The sequence below is a fragment of the Aethalodelphis obliquidens genome, unplaced genomic scaffold, assembly GCF_003676395.1.
Source record: "Aethalodelphis obliquidens isolate GAN/ISIS:26980383/991018 unplaced genomic scaffold, ASM367639v1 scaffold70, whole genome shotgun sequence".
Lineage (NCBI taxonomy): Eukaryota > Metazoa > Chordata > Mammalia > Artiodactyla > Delphinidae > Aethalodelphis > Aethalodelphis obliquidens.
This window is the reverse complement of record NW_020838014.1, coordinates 6,116,893-6,136,865: the sequence shown is the minus strand read 5'-3', so window position 1 is coordinate 6,136,865 and position 19,973 is coordinate 6,116,893. Positions and strand designations below refer to the sequence as shown.

The following is a 19,973-nucleotide window of genomic DNA, read 5'->3' as shown; positions in this document are numbered from 1 at the left end:
ACGGGCTCCATTCAGCCCACAGATGTGTTTTGTGTGTCCCCCACAGTGTTGTCTTGCACAGTTGCTTTTGTTGTTTCTGTATCTGAATTTTCCTTATCTTGAAATGTCCCATTACCACACAGTGACATGTAGCTGAAGATGATTATCAGCTGCCCCTTTAGAACTGCCATGAACAAAAGAATCCATCACAGCCACAGTGTCTCCTGTCCTTACACTCTGTTGTCACTCTTTTACCTGGGTGGCCTCTTATGTTACGGTTGCCAGATTTAGCAAATAAAAATACAGAAGGCCAAGTTAAATATGAATTTCAGACAAACAACAAATTTTTTTGTTATAAGGATGTCCCAAAATAACATGGAGCATACTTATACTAAAGATTTTTTGTTGTTCCTCTGAAATTCAAATTTAACTAGATGCCCTATACTTTATCTGGTGACCCTACATTGTAGCATTTGAATTTTTAACCTCTGGTGTGAGGGAACAATCACTGTAAGGTAAATGCACAGGCTGCCCAATAGTGAAGGACAAATCAAATGTATTTTTCAAACAGACAAACAGATGCAGGAATCAGAGTCTTGCATGTTTACAGCTGCCCCTGACACATTAATAGTGGTGATCCTAAGTCAATGCTCCCCAAAGTACTTCCTAAAACACTAGTCTACGGGACAGCTCCAGAAAAAAAAAGTGAGTTCTATGCTAACATAAGTTTGCATACTGCTGCATATTGCCTTATTTTCTTAGACAGCCACAAAGTACATGAACTAGTTAAGGGTCCAGAAAAGCTCTACAGTAATGAAACATATTTAACCTTGTAAAAATCAGTGTTTCCCAAACTCATATAACCATGAAACACGGAGGCTTCTTTCTTTTTTAATCTCCTGTTAACATCCCTCCAAGACCATGTTCTCTGGAATAACCTCTGAGAACCACTGCCCAAATTATCAAATAACTGTTGTATTATATTCATATTCTTAGGTTTATATCTTTAGATATTGTTTTAGAAAAACAATTTCAATAAAGTGTTTAATTTTTTTTTTTTTTTTGCGGTACGCGGGCCTCTCACTGTTGTGGCCTCTCCCGTTGCGGAACACAGGCTCCGGATGCGCAGGCTCAGCGGCCATGGCTCACGGGCCCAGCCGCTCCGCGGCATGTGGGATCTTCCCAGACCGGGGCACGAACCCGTGTCCCCTGCATGGGCAGGCGGACTCTCAACCACTGCGCCACCAGGGAAGCCCAAGTGTTTAATTTTTTTGAGCTTTGGTGCTTCAGATGTGAAGAAATTCAGTTAGGTAGAACACTGACGCCCCCAGTGATGTGGGACAAATGAGGTGTCACTTACATTTTACATTTTGACTATAAGATGTGTGTTCTCTAAAAGGGTATTTCATAGAGATACCTGGTTTCCTGTTATATTATAGCTTGGTCATGGAAATTCTAGTAATCACTTGATAGACTCAATATAGGCTCTTAGAAGACATCTCAAATGAGTAACTGGGTACTGATTGTGTGTTGGGCTGTCAAGAAGTGAGGATAAAAGTTAAATGCATCTGTTTTTAAAGTTGCAGCCCACCTAACTGATGTATTCAAGCAGTCTTTGGCTAATACTACAGAATGTCCACCAGAAACCGTTGAGACAGATTTCTCTGAAAAGAAACGGAGGTAAGCTGATCAATAATGTGTTCCAATCAGTACTAAGGAAATGATGAGGAAATGGAGAGGCGCAGGTGTCATACAGTGGGTGACTACATCAAGGAATTAGCCTTTCATCTTCCATGCTGTTAACAATTTATCATACAAGGGTGGGTTTTCTTTTATTATCTGTAGGCTGAGAACATTGCCCTTTTTCATCATATTTTTTTTCCTTTCGTTTTACACAGGCACACAGAAACAACAAAGCGCTGGAAAGAAAAGTTAGCTCAAAAGAGGTAATTCTACCGTGAACTATACATAAAATAAGCATGTGAAAGACCCAGTTTGGTGGAGTCATAGAATTTTAGAATTGGGGGGGGTTGCAAAGTCCTACCATCCAGGCTCCCCGATGTTCTTTAAATTCTGCTACATTTCTGCCCAGCAGTCATCTTTTGGGCAGTGACCTTATTATCTTTTGAGGAAGCCCATTTGACCATTACCATTTGACCATTAGGTAGATCCTCTCTCTCTCATAAGCAAGGGAACTCTCAGGTATTCTCTGTGCTTTGGTAATTCTAATATGCTAATAAATATTCTAGAACTTAATGCAGAGCATAGTTGTAAACATGCAAGGATTCTTATAATGCACACGAGGAATGTGCTCTAAGCATTATGTGCTCTGGTTTCCTTTCAATCCTAGCTGAGGATTCCAACCCCAGCCCTCTTGCCCTAAAGAAAGGAAGCCAGATATATTTATTGAGTGTATAGTAGTACATATGGTACCACTGTACACATTTGCATGGCTCCTCTCCAGAATGACTCCCAGGATGAATACGCTTCTTAATAAAAACGTCTGGGCTACCTTGTGGAATGTGTTGGAGAAGTAGTGAGATAAGACCTTAGGTCTCATGGGCCACCCCTCTATACAAGGTCAAACTAGAAGTATATACTGTCCTGTAGAATATCCCTGAAAGGATATCCAAGAGCCTGGTGACAGTGAGTGCTTGTGGAGAAGGAAACTGGGAGGTTAGGGGATAGTGCAAGATGGACTTCCTTTTCATTATGTACTCTTTTCTCCTTTTTGAATTATGTACATTTGCATGTGTTATCCATTCACATTTTAAAAAATTTTTGAAACATTAACAATTTCGAATTTTAACCCATAGGTAGGAATGGCAAGCCAACAGAAGTTTTTGAAGAAGAAAGTGAAACACATAATTAGATATATGTCCTAGAAAGAGAAGGGCTGGCAACATGGAAAATGGACAGGGGAGGAGGGTTAAGGAAGGAGAAAGTTTCAAGGAAATAGAAGGTAGTCAACAAATGTCAGATGCCATGGAAGAATCAGAAAGGAGAATGAAGAGAGGAATTTGTGCTTATCAGTTGGAAGGTTTATTGATTTCTTTTGTGAGAACAATTTTAATAGATTGATAGGCAGTAGCCAGACTGCCATAGATTGATGAACGAATCCAGTGAGGCAATAGAGATATTTTAATGAGAAATTCAAGCTGTTTAAATAAGACGATTTTCATTCAGCCAGTATTTCCAGAGAGGCCATCTAGTATAAGAGAAAGAGCACTGTTCTTAGAGCCAGCAGACCTAGAATCAGCTCCAATTTGATTATTGGCAGACTGTATGATTCCAGCTGGTTGTTTTACTTCAGTAAAATTTACTTCAGGAATTCAGTTTGCTTATCTATAAAATGAGGATGATTAGACCACCTAGTATCTAAGATCTCTGTCAGTTCACTAACAGCTGACTTGCATAAGCACTTCTCAAGATCATGGGCTTTGGTGCAGGCAACCTGGATTTTAATTCAGACTTTACTTCTTACTACTTACTTCTCTATGCCTTGAATTTTTGATGAATAAAATGGGACTAATAATAGTAACTCATAGAGTTATTGTAAGATTAAATGCAAAGTACTTTGCAAAGTTTTCCTGGCATGCAATAAGCACTTAAAAATGAAAATTTTTTCAGATAGGGTTAGGTTTGGCTGCATTTAACGGACAACCCCCAAATCAGTGTTTTACAAGAAAGAAGTTTGTTTTTCCTAATGTAAAAGAAGTCCGAAGTGGGCAGTCCATGGCAGGCAGTGCCACATCATCATCAGGAACTAAGATTCCTTCCTTTCTTCTGTTCCATCCTTCTTAGCACATGATTTCCATCCTCAAGTTTGCTTCATAGTTGCAAAATGACTGCTGCAGCTACAGCCATTTCATTCATATTTTAGGAAGTAGGAAAAGAGATGAAGCAAGGACAAAGGGAAAGCCTTCCAGCTGAGTTAGCCCTCTTTAAAAGCTTTCTGAAGTCTTACCCAGTGACTTCAGTTTACATCTTACTGGCTATCCGTATATAGAGGGAAGGCTGGGAAGTGTAGTTTTTAGCTGGACTATTGCCTCCCCAGTACATTTTCTAATATGGAAAGTCAGCTAGCAAGATTATGATTGTTTTTATTTTACTTTGTGATCATTAATTGCATTATTCATAAGCCATTCATTCCCCAGGTTTCAGTGTTACCACTGCTACTGAAATTTCGGAAATCAGTAGAATCTAGCTGTCAATTAAACCTCAGAGAAACGGAAAGACATGCAAAAAGGTCATCCATGTGGTTTGTAGCCTTTTGAGATCAAGTGTAAAACCAGACTACCAGCTGGTATCATTATTTCCTGTCTCACATGAAAGTCTAATTTCTGAGGTCAGAAATGTGACCGATTCTAGAAGAAGCAGAAGATGAACTGAAACAAGTTGACAAAAAAATGCCCGAGTTAATTCTTACCAGTTTTGTTAGTGATCCCCATTTTCTGTGGGATTTAGAGCTGAAACAAAAGCAAATAACACTTTTTCGTTAATGTTCTGTGTCTTCTTTTGCATCGTTATGGAAATATCCACCAGGAAGGAAATTGAAAAAACACAAAACTATCTAAAGGAAATTAGGAACAAAGCAATATCTCCGTACTACAAATCTGAACTAAGCAAGTTATATCAGTCTCAGGTAATTGAATGTAATTAACAAAAATTGAATGAGTCTTCATAGAAGTTGATACAATGCCTGTGCTTTTAATGTAACCTACCTATCCTGATGTTTCTTTCCTGCTTCAAGCATCAACCCAATTGACTAACCCATGCTCTTCAAATCATGTCCTCACCAGCATGTGAGAGGGAAATTCTTTGCCAGTGTATTCCTACAGCTCTACCTCCCTGCCTTGCATTATCACTATTAATTATGTTCTCCCATCTATTTTAAGCTCTTTTTGGGTTGAATTCTCCCTATTGATGATTATCCTCCGATAAATCCCATTTTGAAGTTTTTATTCTATTGAAATGTCCTCACCCATCAGCTGCTGAGGCAACACTGAGAGATTGTGAGTTCTTGGAAGCCCATGGAAGGAGAACATGGCTCTCCTTTCCTATGAAACCTTGAAACTCTCAAGCAAAGGGAGGATTTTCATGTGTTCAGAACTCCCTGTGCTTCAATGAAAATTCCAGATGTTATTATTAACCAGAGGCTGCCTGACAAGAAATTATGGGAAATTATGACTAATTAACAAAATCCAGAATTGAGTTAATCAGTTTCTTGAACAACTTGTAATTTGCAAACTTCCTTTTCAGGGCCTTAAAAAATATGCTTTTATCACTGCTTACCAACTTATCATGCTTGTAGCACTTGCCTTTCAGCTGTGTGTAAGTCTAAAATAAATCTTTGATTTTTCCTTTAAGTTTAATTATCTGGACACCCTTTCCAAAAACTTGCCTTCTTTTACCAAGAAAGACAAGGATGCAAGCAAAACAGCTGTTCAAAATACATCCAGTCTTCCTCCAGGTAATATGTTCATGTAGCTCTTATTCCTGTTAATGTAGAACATAACTAGTTCCTACCACTTTTTGTCTCAGTAACAGCTAATGACATAACACAGTGTGACCTATATATTATAGATTTGGCTGAGTTATATGAGGAAACTAAAATGTAAATAAAATTTAGTTTTCATCCTGTATGCTTAAAATTTACCTAAAAGCATTAAGAAGACCTGACTAATTTAAAAATCAAGGGAGTAATGAAAGGTTGTTGGAGAACAGTACATTTACATGGTCTCCAAGTATCACCTCACGTATTACCTGCTAATTATGAGGAGGAGAATATGCCTTTACAATGGAGGGAGATGGCATTTTCCACCTTAACCAAGTGATCAAACTTCTACCATATGTGAGACAACCTAGCATTAGATGTTTTCTCATATAATGCAATATGAATATTGTTCCTAGAACCTGTGTAGAATTCTCACCAAAAATCCTTAACCTGAATTTAATCAAAAGGAAACAATCAGACAAACCAGAATGTAGACATTTAATAAGACAACTGACCCGGGCTCTTCCAAAAAGTCAATGTCATTGGCCCCATGGCTCCATCCCCGTTTCTCTCGCTTTAGTGAGGCCCACGCTTTTCACGCATCACCTCAGGGAGCGCTTACCGCATGAAGAACCTCAGGGTAAAGGCACGGCCACCAAAGCAGGAGTGAGAGCAACTTGACGCCGGGAAGGAGACACTAAAGAGGCTGCAGCCGCAGGAGGCCGGAGTCCTGGCCCCCGTTGGCCTTTCCCAAGGGCTTCGACAGGGCGCCTCAGGCCTCGCCATCTGCTGAGTGCCGCCCACCTCACGGACACCATCCTGCCTCGCTGACCCAGTCGCCCTGTTGCCAGAATGAGCTGATGTCTGAAAAGTGCTCAGCAGAACCAGGCACAGCACGGGCCTCTCCTCTTGTGGTTTCACTTGCCAGTGACCACTATCTTGATAATTCCGTATGGCTGACAGGCTCTTGGTGCTCTGGCCGGGTGTCAGGCCTGAGCCTCTGAGGTGGGAGAGCCGAGTTCAGGACACTGGACCACCAGAGACCTCCTGGCCCCACATAATATCAATTGGCGAGAGCTCTCAGAGATCTCCGTCTCAACGCTAAGACCCAGCTCCGCTCAAACACCAGCAAGCTCCAGTGCTGGACACCCCATGCCAAACAACTAGCAAGACAGGAACACAACCCCACCCATTATCAGAGAGGCTGTCTAAAATCATAATAAGGTCACAGACACCCCACAACACACCACAGGACTCGGTCCCGCCCACCAGAAAGAAAAGATCCAGCCTCACCCACCAGAACACAGGCACCAGTCCCCTCCACCAGTAAGCCTACACAACCACTGAACCAATCTTACCCACTGGGGGCAGACACCAAAAACAACGGGAACTATGAACCTGCAGCCTGTTAAAAGGAGACCCCAAACACAGTAAGTAAAGCAAAATGAGAAGACACAGAAATGTGCAGCAGATGAGGGAGAAAGGTAAAAACCCACCAGACCAAACAAATGAAGAGGAAATAGGCAGTCTACCTGAAAAAGAATTCAGAGTAATGATAGTAAAGATGATCCAAAATCTTGGAAATAGAATGGAGAAAATACAAGAAATGTTTAACAAGGACCTAGAAGAACTAAAGAGCAAACAAACAATGATTAACAACACAATAAATGAAATTGAAAATACTCTAGAAGGAAGCAATAGCAGAATAACTGAGGCAGAAGAACGGATAAGTGACCTGGAAGATAAAATAGTGGAAATAACTGCTGCAGAGCAGAATAAAGAAAAAAGAATGAAAAGAATTGAGGACAGTCTCAGAGACCTCTGGGGCAACATTAAATGCACCAACCTTCGAATTATAGGGGTCCCAGAAGAAGAAGAGAAGAAAAAGAAAGGGACTGAGAAAATTTCTGACGAGATTACAGTTGAATACTTCCCTCATATGGGAAAGGAAATAGTCAAGTCCAGGAAGTGCAGAGAGACCCATACAGGATAAGTCCAAGGAGAAACACGCCAAGACCCATGTTAATCAAACTATCAAAAATTAAATATAAAGGAAAATATTAAAAGCAGCAAGGCAAAAGCAACGAATAACATACAAGTGAATCCCCATAAGGGTAACAGCTGACCTTTCAGCAAAAACTCTGCAAGCCAGAAAGGAGTGGCAGGACTTATTTAAAGTGATGAAAGGGAAAAACCTACAACCAAGATTACTCTACCCAGCAAGGATCTCATTCAGATTCAATGGAGAAATTAAAACCTTTACAGACCAGCAAACGCTAAGAGAATTCAGCACCACCAAACCAGCTTTACAACAGACACTAAAGGAACTTCTCTAGGCAGGAAACACAAGAGAAGGAAAAGACTTACAATAACAAACCCCAAACAATTAAGAAAATGGTAATAGGAACATACATATCGATAATTTCCTCAAATGCAAATGGATAAAATGCTCTAACCAAAAGACACAGAATGGCTGAATGGATACAAAGACAAGACCCATATATATATGCTGTCTACAAGAGACCCACTTCAGACCTAGGGACACATACAGACTGAAAGTGAGGGGTTGGAAAAAGATATTCCTTGCAAATGGAAATCAAAAGAAAGCTGGAGTAGCATTTCTCATATCAGACAAAACAGATTTTAAAATAAAGACCATTACAAGAGACAAAGAAGGAAACTACACAATGATCAAGGGATCAATCCAAGGAGAAGATATAAAAATTGTAAATATTTATGCATCCAACATAGGAGCACCTTAATTCATAAGACAAATGCTAACAGCCGTAAAAGGGGAAATCGAGAGTAACACAATAATAGTAGGGGACTTTTAACACCCCACTTTCACCACTGGACAGATCATCCAAAATGAAAATAAATAAGGAAACACAAGTTTTATATGAGACATTAGACCAGATGGGCTTAATTGATATTTATAGGACATTCCATCCAAAACCAACAGGATACACTTTCTTCTAAGATCAGGAACAAGACAAGTGTTGCCCACTCTCACCACCATTATTCAACATAGTTTTGGAAGTTTTAGCCACAGCAATCAGAGATAAAAAAGAAATAAAAGGAATCCAAATCAGAAAAGAAGAAGTAAAACTGTCACTGTTTGCAGATGACAGAATCCTAAAGATGCTACCAGAAAACTACTAGAGCTAATCAATGAATTTGGTAAAGTAGCAGGATACAAAATCAATGCACAGAAATCTCTGGCATTCCTATACACTGATGATGGAAAATCTGAAAGAGAAATTAAGGAAAGACTCCCATTTACCATTGCAACAAAAAGAATAAAATACCTAGGAATAAACCTACCTAAAGAGACAAAAGACCTGTATGCAGAAAACTATAAGACACTGATGAAAGAAATTAAAGATGATACAAACAGATGGAGAGATATACCATGTTCTTGGATTGGAAGAATCAACATTGTGAAAATGACTCTACTACCCAAAGCAATCTACAGATTCAATGCAATCCCTATCAAACTACCACTGGCATTTTTCACAGAACTAGAACAAAAAATTTCACAATTTGTATGGAAACACAAAAGACCCTGAATAGCCAATGCAATCTTGAGAAAGAAAAATGGAGATGGAGGAATCAGACTCCCTGACTTCAGACTATACTACAAAGCTACAGTAATCAAGACAGTATGGTACTGGCACAAAAACAAAAATATAGATCAATGGAACAGGATAGAAAGCCCAGAGATGTACCCACGGGGAGAGGGAAGTATAAGCTGGGACAAAGTAAGAGAGTACCATTGGCATATATACACTCCCAAATGTAAAATAGATAGCTAGTGGGAAGCAGCTGCATACCACAGGGGTATCAGCTCAGTGCTTTGTGACCATCTAGAGGGGTGGGATAGGGAAGGTGGGAGGGAGACACAAGAGGGAGGGGTTATGGGGATATATGTATACGTATAGCTGATTCACTTTGTTATACAGCAGGAACTAACACAACAACGTAAAGCAATTATACTCCAATCAAGATGTTAAAAAAAAAAGTAAATGTCATTAAAAAATTTTTTTAAACATGAGGTGATTGTTCTATAATAAAAAAGACAAAAGAGGCATAAAAACTACTTGTGATACATACATTTTGGTTGCTGGATTGAGAAAAAAACAGCTATCAAAAATATTTGGATGAATTACGTGAGTTTGATTTAGGGACTCTATATGAGAGGGCATTGTTGGATTACTGTAACTTTTTTCGGGTTTGGTGATGCTGTTGTGGATGTGTAGGGGAATGTCTTCATTTCAGGAGATGCATGTTGAAGAATTTAGGGATGACATAAAATTTAGTGCTTCTCTTTAATAAACTGGGTGGTTAAAATGTCCAGATAGAGGGATTTTCTACTGTACAATACCACAAATTCAGCTGCCTGGAATGAGCACAGCCAATTACCACAGAGTTTGCAAAGCAAAGATTAAGGCTGGAACAATGACTTGTAGATGTGATGGGGCTAAATCAGGGATGAAGTCTGATGGTGCTTGTGCTGCCACCTGCACCCTGGGCAGAAGACACTAACCAATCAAACCTACTCTCCCCTTGAAAGGGGGCGAGGCCACAGTTTCTTCAACACAGTCCTCCGGGCAGCCACCACCACTTAACCAGGGTTGGTGTACACACAAGTTGAAATGTGTTTGCATCCCCAGTGCTTGATATATTTATTTAAAATTTGTTTCATTTTGCACTGATTTCTTAGAGTGCATTTTAATAAAGAGCTATTTAAGAGTGGAAACTTTTTAAAAAATATCACCTTTTAGTTACTCTTGGCAAGTAAAAGTAGGCCAAATTACCTGGTCCCTGTTTCATAAGCCAACAAGGTAACAACTACTATGTGGTCATAAGGCCCGGAAAGAACCAGCTAGCTCCTTGGGAGTTTGAGTTTTACAGATACTGTCCTGTTTGTTAATGGCAAACATTTGTCATATAATGATAATCCCAGCCTCTTAATGGCTTTCTTCCATTTAGTCTTTCTAAAGACGGTGGGGGGAAAGGCCCCTTGTTCATTGTAATACAAACATTAGTAGTCATTGTATCATTGTCCAGAATATCATTTTAAAATATTTGTTCTGGTTTTCTTTTTAAGATTCCCAGAAAAATAAAGTTGCAGAACAGGAATCCTCAGATACGCTTAGTCTTCCAAAATCGGAGAACTTTGTGAATACCAAGGAGTCTGCTAGCCAGAAACAAACTGAAAATTTAACAGCATCTATCAAAGGTATGGCAGTCATTTGCTTTATCTCATTGTTTCTCAACACTGAACATCATTTCTTTTTGGAGTATGGGAGATGGCCCTGGGGACTGAGGGCATGGTTGGCGGTTACAGAAAAAATTCTAGAGGGTCATGGATCCTGAACCTATGGGACTTTGTAAGGCTTCTTAGCACAGCAAAGTATCTCAAAAAATATTTTGAGAATGACTACAAGTCCCACATTGAAGGAAAGAGATGACAAAATTTTTTTTAAGATTTGTTATTTTATTTCTTCATTTTATTTTATTTTGATTCATTTATTATTCTATTTTATCCCTCATGGTTCTAAGAGCTTGTGTGGTTTACTGAAACTCAGGAACCTGGTAGCTTTGTTTGAGCAGCCAGTGATTTGGTAGTTGGACTTAGATTTACCTATTACTTCCTTGTTCTGCAGGTGCTAGAAGAGAAATGTAAGATGTAGTCTCTGTCTTGCACAGCACATCGACTTATTGGGGTAGCAGAAACTGAAGTGTGGAATACTACAGAATAATATCTAGTTCCCGTGGAGTCACATTACACTGATTTCACAGCAGTTAATTCAACCAAATATGGGTGGTAAAAAAAGAAAGAAAGAAAGAAAAACAGTAATTTAAATTGTGTAGATACATTTGCACCCCTTGATTCCCGTGGGCATGTTCCATATTGAAAGTGAGCTGGGAATCTGCTGATTCCTGTGGGCATGTTCCATATTGAAAGTGAGCTGGGAATCTGCTGGGAATCTGGGAATCTTAGTTACCTCTTATACAGGGAGCACCTTGCCACATTTACGGGTGAATTAGGGATTTACCTTGTACAGGCCTTTTGCCTTCCTGATTTAATCTTATCTCTCTTATAAGGTTTATTCATTTAGGGTGTGATTTACTCACTGCCAGGCATTGTTCTAGGCATGGAAATACAGCAATTAAGAAGCCAAAGACATATGCAGCTGAACATGCTATGGCAAACCTAGACAATAAATAAGTAAACACATCAAATTCAGATTATAATAAATGGTGTCACATAATGTAACAATATAATGTATGGAGAGTGTCTCGGGGAGAGAGACAGCACTCCACTAGGGGGTTTGAAGGCCCCTCTGTGAAGGGACATTTGAACTGAGACAAGAGGGACAAGAAGGAGGCAGCCATTCAAAGACTGGGGGGAAGGAATATTCCAGGTAGTGGGAACAGCAAATATGAAGGCCCTGAGGAGAGAAGAAACAGAAAATAAGGCATGGAGCTGGAAGAAAATGGGCATCAGAACAAGTAGAAGATGAGGTCAGAGGGAGGGACAGCAGTGAGATCTCGTGATGCTGCATAGGGAACTTTGAGTTTTATTCTAAGTGGAGTTGTAGTCAAACACCACTGGAAGGTTTTGAGCAGCAGGGTCGTTACCTGACTAATTTATATTTGAAAAAGATCCCTCTGGTAGATGTGTGGCCAATAGCTCATGGTGAGGGAAAGGAGAAATGGGGAAGGTGGAAGCAGGGAGGAAGCAACAGAAGATACGTGTGAGTGTGGACAGAGACCTGGACTAAGGAGCTCGAGGTGGAGATGGTGAGAAGCAAATTAATTGGAAATATATCCTGGAGATAGAGACATCAGGGCTTGCTGGTTGATTGGACATGAGGGTGAGAACTAAGAGGAATCAAGGGTGATTCCTAAGTTAACTAATGTGACCAGTTGTGAGGCTGAGAATTGGTAGTTGTAACAGGTTTCCAGATGGTGCTGATGGTGCTGATACAGGGCCATGCTTTGAGAACCAACCTAAGGCAAACTCTAGAATGTAAAAATCAGGCAGAGGAGGAGCCAGTTAAGGCAGCTAAGAAGAAAAAGCCAGCAAGGTAGATTAAAAATAGGGGTGTGAAAATGACTGAGTGTTTCGAGTATATTAAGTGCTCCTCAAAAGTCGAGTAAGATAAAGAATAACCATGGAATTGGGCAATAGCGATCACTGGTGATCTAGACAAGAGCAGTTCCAGGGCACGGGGGAGACCAAAGCCAACTGAAACTGCTTATGTGTAGAATGGCTAAAGCGGAATCAGCAGCAGCAGCAATACATAGATGTAACTAAGGGTTTTGCGGAAAAGAATAAAGTAGTGGGACGGCAGCTAGAGGGAGATGTGTGACCAAGTGAGAGGTTTTTAAAAAATTAGACATACTAGAGCATGTTGATTTGCAAATGATGATAATTCTGTAGGAAGAGAGAACTTATGATGCAGGAGAAGGGAGCCTGATTGCAGGATAGCAAAGTGTTAAAGAAGGTGAGAGAACATGACATTTGGGGCAGACCCTGAGTGGCAGATTTGACCTCGGTTGTGAGTAGGTCACCTCATGCACAGTGACAGGAGAAAGGAGAAAGAATACAGATACATGGTATTGGGGAGATGAGTGAGTGTGATGGCAAAGGAATGGATATAATGATAAGAATATAAAATCCATTCCAGAGAAACAGGAAAGCAAAACAAGAAAGGGTGACTGATTGTTTAAAGTGACAGTGTCCACTGATTAGAGGTCTCAAGAAGGTCAAATAATTGCTTGACAGATATGATAGAGTAATAAGCTAGAAGAATAGGAAGTAGTGATCTAGAGAGGGTAGCTTGAAACAGAGATTTGGAAAGTGGTAAAATTATTGGTGTTGCCAAGGGCAAAGATATGACCGTGGGAGTTTCTGAGATGGAGAAGAGGAAAAGATGAAGAAACAGGGCGATGGAAAAATCAGAGCAGACAGGGTGTTGGATGGGTCATCCAGGGGATGTCACCAAAAGCCATGAAGTGGAAGACCATCCAAGGTGTAAAGATCTGCAATGAATCAAGGGAATGATTGAGAAGGTCAGTAACTGACAACTACTTGGAGATGTCGTAGGTAAAACAGTACGATGGCATGAGAGTCAAAGGAACGGGAGTGTTTGAAGGAGCAAAAAAATTGTTTTGAAACAAGAGGGACACCTACAGCACCCCTACACGCTGAAATACTTGAGCTAATAAGAGACAATCATGTGATTCCACTATAAGTGGTAAATTAAGTTTTGATATAAACAATAAAGTTTAAAGAAGTTCAGAGTAGGAAGAGATTAACACAAGCAGTGAGGAAAACTTTATGGGAGAGGTGGTCTTAAAGAATAAATACAATTGCATAGATTTTAAAGTTTAAGATTGGATCACCTGAGATAAACCTCATTTCGCTTGAGGAAACTGAAACCTAGAGAAAGTCAAGCAGCATCTAAAATCATACAGCAAATTTGGGACTGCGCCAGGGCCAGAAAATGAGTTTTTGACTCTGAATTCTCTATAGTTTACTACACTACCCTCCAGATGTAGGGAAGAGAAAAGAGTATTTTACACACACACACAAAAAAAGAAAGAATGTGTTCAAAAGCCTGAGTAGAAATCAACTGGAAGCCATTGTAAGTAGATCGGAGTATTCTTATTTGGTACTAGTACAAGAAATGTTTGGGAAATAAAAGAGAATCAGAGGAGATTTGGATTTGGTGAAATAAAACTGAACTTGTCAGCATTCGCTATGATAACACTGCATAAATCCTATAGTGGCTAAGCAACCAGTTTTGGGGGCTGTGAGCTGACTGTGCAGCCTGCAGGCAGCATGTGCTGGAGTCGGCACCAGGCCCCTGAGATCTGTCTCTTCCCAGCCCCACATTCAACAACACTACGTTGAGAGCATGAGTCAGCCACCGTGAGAAATCAGCAAATGCCACACACTTGCAAAGTGTACCAACCAGGTCGGTTTTTCTCCAGGGAGGCAGTTGTTAAGCTTTTTTTTTAGCACACCCGCGGCCGCAGGCAGAGCTCAGGTGTATTCTGCTCCCGTGATGAAGGAGCCCCACCCTCTGTGGCTGGCTGTCCTCAGGACACAGGGTCGGAGCTCAGGAGAAGTGGATCAGGACCATCAAGAGAGGTGGATTGCGGGCTGCCGCTCTCAGCCTCTGCTCAGAACTGGCGCAGCCGCTTCCACGTACATTTATGGGTCAGAGCAAGTCCTAAGGCTGAGCTCAGAGTCAACAGGGCAGAGAAATACGCTCCATCTACAGGGAAGCCGTGCTCAGAGATGAAGTACATAAAGCTATGCTCTGAGAGGAGGCAAAAAACCAAAACCAAAACATTATTGTGCATAAATACCACAGTCGACCTCAGCATAGAAACAGGGAACCATTACTTGCTCTTCAGTTGTGTCGGATTCAGCCGTAATTTCAGATGATTCCACTAGTTGGACTATCCCAGTTGTTTAAAGATTATTTATTTATTTAATTTACTTTTAGCTGCATTGGGTCTTAGTTGCAGCACGCATGATCTTTCCTTGTAGCACATGAGCTCTTCGTTGTGGTGCCCGGGTTTCTCTCTAGTTGTGGCATGCAGCTTTTCTCTCTCTGGTTGTGGTGTGGAGGCTCCAGGGCGCGTGGGCTCTGTAGTTGCGGCACGCAGGTTCCTGAGCGCGTGGGCTCTCTAGTTGAGGCTCGCGAGCTCAGTAGTTGAGGCGGGCGGGCTTCGTTGCCCCATGGCATGTGGGATCTTAGTTCCTTGACCAGGTATTGAACCCGCTTCCCCTGCATTGTAAGGTGGATTCTTTATCACTGGACCACCAGGGAAGTCCCCCAGTTGTTAAGTATTAAAATACTTCTGTATCAGCTCGTGACCAGCTGCTGTTCCAAGCCCCTCAAGTACTCCCTCCTCCTCCCCCCATCCCTAGGGAAGCCCTGGGTAGGCTTCAGTGGATAATAATCCATCTATTATTGGAGGCAGTATGGTATACAGCAGAGCTAAGGCTCTACCTGACTCCTTATATAATAGCTTATGACTTATATAATTATATAATGACATATATATAATATGACTTATATTATAACTTATGTAAGGCTCTACCTGACTCCTCATATAATAACTATGTTACAGTGGGCATGCTCTTTAACCCCTCTATATATTCCTGTTTCCTCTTCTGTAAAGGGGGTATAATGGTATATACATTATAGGGTTGTGAGGATTAAATTAGTTAGTATATGTAAAATGCTTACAGCAGTGCCTGGCACATGAGAAACTCCGTATCAGTATTTACTATTAATAATAATAGTATGAGAGATTATTTGATACCCATTAGACTGGTAAAATGCATTCATATAAGACAGTAATATGCATATGCTAAGAATACAAGCAAAAAGACACATCAAGCCATTAGAATGGTTGCCTATGTAGGCAGCAGTGACCAAAGAGAATAAATACATTAGAACACTGATCACTGAGCTCCATCCCCAGAGATTCTGATTCTGTTCTGGTCTGAAATACAGCTTATCTGGTATGTGGCTAGGGAATCTCTATTTTACCAGAGTCAGCCCAGGGGATTATGAAGCACAGGTAAATTTGGGACACACTGGGTAGTTGTCTAGGAAAAACTCACTACTCATATGGAACACTTCTGTGACCAGATATGCATGTTTTTTTCTCACACCAAGCAATTCTGCAACACCAGCTGAGTGTCCTACAATTCAATTCTGACACTAACCAGAGTTAGCACAGACGCTACAGGTTAAGGGCTCAGTCTCACAAGGCTGCCCACCACCCACTTCAGATGCCAGCCACAGGTACAGGTTGTCACTTGTGCTTCTGACCAATCAGCTATAAATTGTGGTTCCGATGACCTCCTTTTATGGTTCCATAATTTACTAGAACAGTTCACAGAACTCATATATTATTATATAATAGGCAACATGATAAATGGCAGAGATGAGTAGCCAGAGGAAGAGGTACACAGGGCAAGGTCTGGAAGGGTTTAGCATGGTAGCTTCTGTCCCTGTGGTGGTGTGGTGCACCACCCTCCCGACCTGTGGATGTGCTTACCAACTCGGAAGCTCTCCGAACTCTGTGCTGTAGGGACTTTTGTGGAGACTTCATCATGTAGGCATGATTAACTCCATCTCCATGTCCCCTCTCCTTCCCAGAAGATGGGGGGGTGGGGCTGAAAGTTCCAAGCTTCTAATCATGGCTTGGTTTTCCTGATGACCAGCCCCCATCCTGAAGCTATCCAGGAGCCCACCAAGAGTCACTTCATTCAGGTCAAAAGACACACCTATCACCCAGGAATTTCCAAGGGATTTAGGAGCTCTGTGTCAGGAATCAGGGTCAAAGACCAAATATTTAAAGATACTCCTAACACTCTTATCACTTAGGAAATCACAAGGGATTTAGGAGTGCCCTGCCAGGAACCAGGGGCAGAGATGAATATACATTTTCTATTATCTTACACTACCAGGAGTGTGATCCTTGTGGAATCTGACACACCTGGGTATACATCCCACCTTGCCACTTTTTAGTTTCCAGGACAAGTTTTTTTAACTTCAGTTTCCTCATCTGTAGAAAAGAGATACTACTGTTATATTAGTCAGGACTCTTCAATTTGAGAACTGAATCTCAAACCCATTGAACAACAACAAAAAAGCCAGTGGGTGGGGTGGTGTTTATTGATGCTCAAAAGCAAACCACAGAAAAGTGGCTATGGTGCTAGCCCAGGGATGACAGGATGCAGGCACTCAAGCTTTTCAGGGGAGTGTTTGCGTCTGATTGTCTGTCTCTCTGGGCATCTCCCTGCCTCTGTGTTGTCACATCCTTACTTGTCCCTGTTTCAGGGGTCCCCAACCCTCTGTTAGGAACCGGACCGCACAGCAGGAGGTGAGCGGCGGGCAAGCGAGTGAAGCTTCATCTGCCGCTCCCCATCGCTCACATTACCGCCTGACCATCTCCCCACCCCCACCACCGCCGTCCATGGAAAAATTGTCTTTCACAAAACCGGTCCCTGGTGCCAAAAAATTTGGGACTGCTGCCCTGTTTGGTTTTATCCTCTCCTACAAACGACAGGCTATGTCCATGTGTCAGGGACATGATCAGAGAGGTCCAAGGTTCTGATTCTTCCAGACCCATAACCCAATGGACAAGATGGGATCATCCCGGTCAGCTTCAGGAAATATCCAGGTGAAGGGCCTGTGTTGGCTTTGCATGGGTCGTGCACCATCCTGATGCCTGGGGCCAGGGGTGTTGTGGCACTAGAAGTATGTGTGCTGGGAGTTGGTGCGGAGGTGGGCAATGGGGAGAATGCTCAGCATACAAAGATTACAATTACCATTACCTTCAGCTCAGAGGACTTTATGAGAACTAAGTGAGATGCTGTATGTAAAAACATGCATGTGGTGCTTGCCTGCCGACAGTGGACACTCAGATATTGGTTCCGTTCCCTTTCCTCTCTTGATGACTTAAATTCAAGAAAAGATGTTTAAATATGCTGATCTAAAACACAATTCTTATTAAACCCCCTGGATATTTGGAAAAATACATAAAATTACAGCTGTGTACATTATCTACTTTTGCTCCCTCCTTCACCAAATTTAGTGATCTGGGGATTTGATTCCTTGGCTTAAATTATCTATGATTGCTACAATAGTTTTTCGAACTATAAATTTACTAGTTGAAACAAAGAAATTCTTAAGATTTTTTTCCTCATTAGTTTTAAGAAATCTTTGAGAGTCAACATTTTATCGAACTGTGCCTTGTTGATTTACAGGCAAGTCACTCCATTTCTTAGCATCTGATTTTTCTCATTTATTGAAAAGAAGGTGATGCTAATAGCATCTGCCCTGCCCATCTCATAGGATTGTTAAGACTAATTTTAGGTAAAATCTCTTTGTAAAATGCAAAGATAGAACACTAGAATGCATAAAAGCCTTTATTCCTGTAAATAAGCTCTTTAAGAAGAAAAGAAGAAAATTTCCCAAGTTGGTTCTATGTTCTTCTATGCTCTGGTATGATCTTGAATGTCTTTGGAAGCAACGTCCACGTGGTGTAATTTCAGTGTTCTCTCTAACAGAACCAGAATCGTGTGTGCCTCTGAAAATTCCAACCCAGTCACTGCTGCAGGATGTGGCAGGACAAGCAAGAAAAGAGAAAGTGAGGCTACCTCACTATTTGCTGAGTTCCAAGCCCAAGTCTCAACCTCTCAAAAAGGTAAAACAGACAGGGGAAGAAATTTCCCAGAGCCAGTGAGCGTTTTATATATTCCTGGTTGATTGAGGCCATTGATTTCCAGCCACAGTGTACTACTATTTAATATGAGAACCATCTCAACATGAATCCCTTCAGGTCACACAGAGATAAACCAGGGCAGTGCTTCGCTGGAGCCAGCTTATATACACTCATGAGAGAAACTTTATGAGCCAGCTGTTAAATCGTCATTAGCTTGCAATCAGCCACGCTGGGAGTTCTTATGCCATAGAAATCGGCAAATGCTACTGATAAAGGCTTTTTTCTGAGAGCCGGTTTACCAGCACACTGTTGGCTGAGGGGATCATTGGGCACCCTTCTCATGACTCTTAGGATAAAATCCAGATGACCTAGCATGACTCCAAGGCATGGCTCCATTTGCTTCTCTACCCTCACCTTGTCTCAAACTCACTACACTTCACCCATTGTGGACTTCTCTTAGTTCTTTAAAAGCACCAAGCTCCTTCCTCAGAGCCCCTAAGATTAAGATTCCATCTCAGTTCTGTTGTAAAGGTTTCCTTGAGCCCACCAATCAAGCTTTGGTAGTTATCCTTTAGAAATTTCATGGCACACTGTGTTCATTACCATCAGAGAAGGTATTGCAATGTATATAAGTGACATGTGATAGAAGTGCTTCTCAAACTTTAATGTGCATGTGAGTTATTTGGGGACTTTGTTAAAATATAGATTCCGACTTATTGGCTCTGGTGTGGGGCCCGAAATTCTGCAGTTTTAACAGGCTCCCAGATGAGGTCAGGAAATAACAGCATAGGGCAATAGCTCTCAAAGCATGATTACCTGACTGGCAGCATTGGCAACACCTGAGACCTTCTTATAAATGCAGATTCATGGGCCCCATCCCAGATGTACCGATGGAGAAACTCTAGGGTTGGAGTCAGCAATTTGTGTCTTAAGGAGTCCTCAGTAGACTGTGCTCCTCTCCAGAGCAGGTTTTCTTTATCTTTGTAGACACTTCCCCTCCCCACCTACCTACTCTCTACTCCACCTCATCCCAGACTTACTAAGGGAGAAACTCTGGGAGTGGAGTCAGCAGTTGGTGTCTTAACCAGTCCTCCAGGTGATTCTGGTGGGAGCTAAAGTTTGATCATCACTGGCACAGAAGAAAGAGTACAAACTTTAGAATCAGACAAACTTGAGTTTGAAACTTTGGCACGTAACACTTGAGCAAGTTATCTGTCTTTCAGTT

At 41.3% G+C, this 19,973-nt stretch overlaps 1 protein-coding gene across 1 annotated transcript in view; it reads left to right on the top strand.

The window, feature by feature from the left end:
* The window catches only part of SPAG17 (sperm associated antigen 17), a 218,300-nt gene that overhangs the window by 184,528 nt on the left and 13,799 nt on the right, over positions 1–19,973 (top strand). The window contains 6 exon segments of the mRNA XM_027091011.1: positions 1,560–1,659; positions 1,878–1,925; positions 4,525–4,624; positions 5,350–5,452; positions 10,587–10,718; positions 18,594–18,730. Of these exon segments, the coding sequence (XP_026946812.1) occupies positions 1,560–1,659; positions 1,878–1,925; positions 4,525–4,624; positions 5,350–5,452; positions 10,587–10,718; positions 18,594–18,730 (620 nt within the window).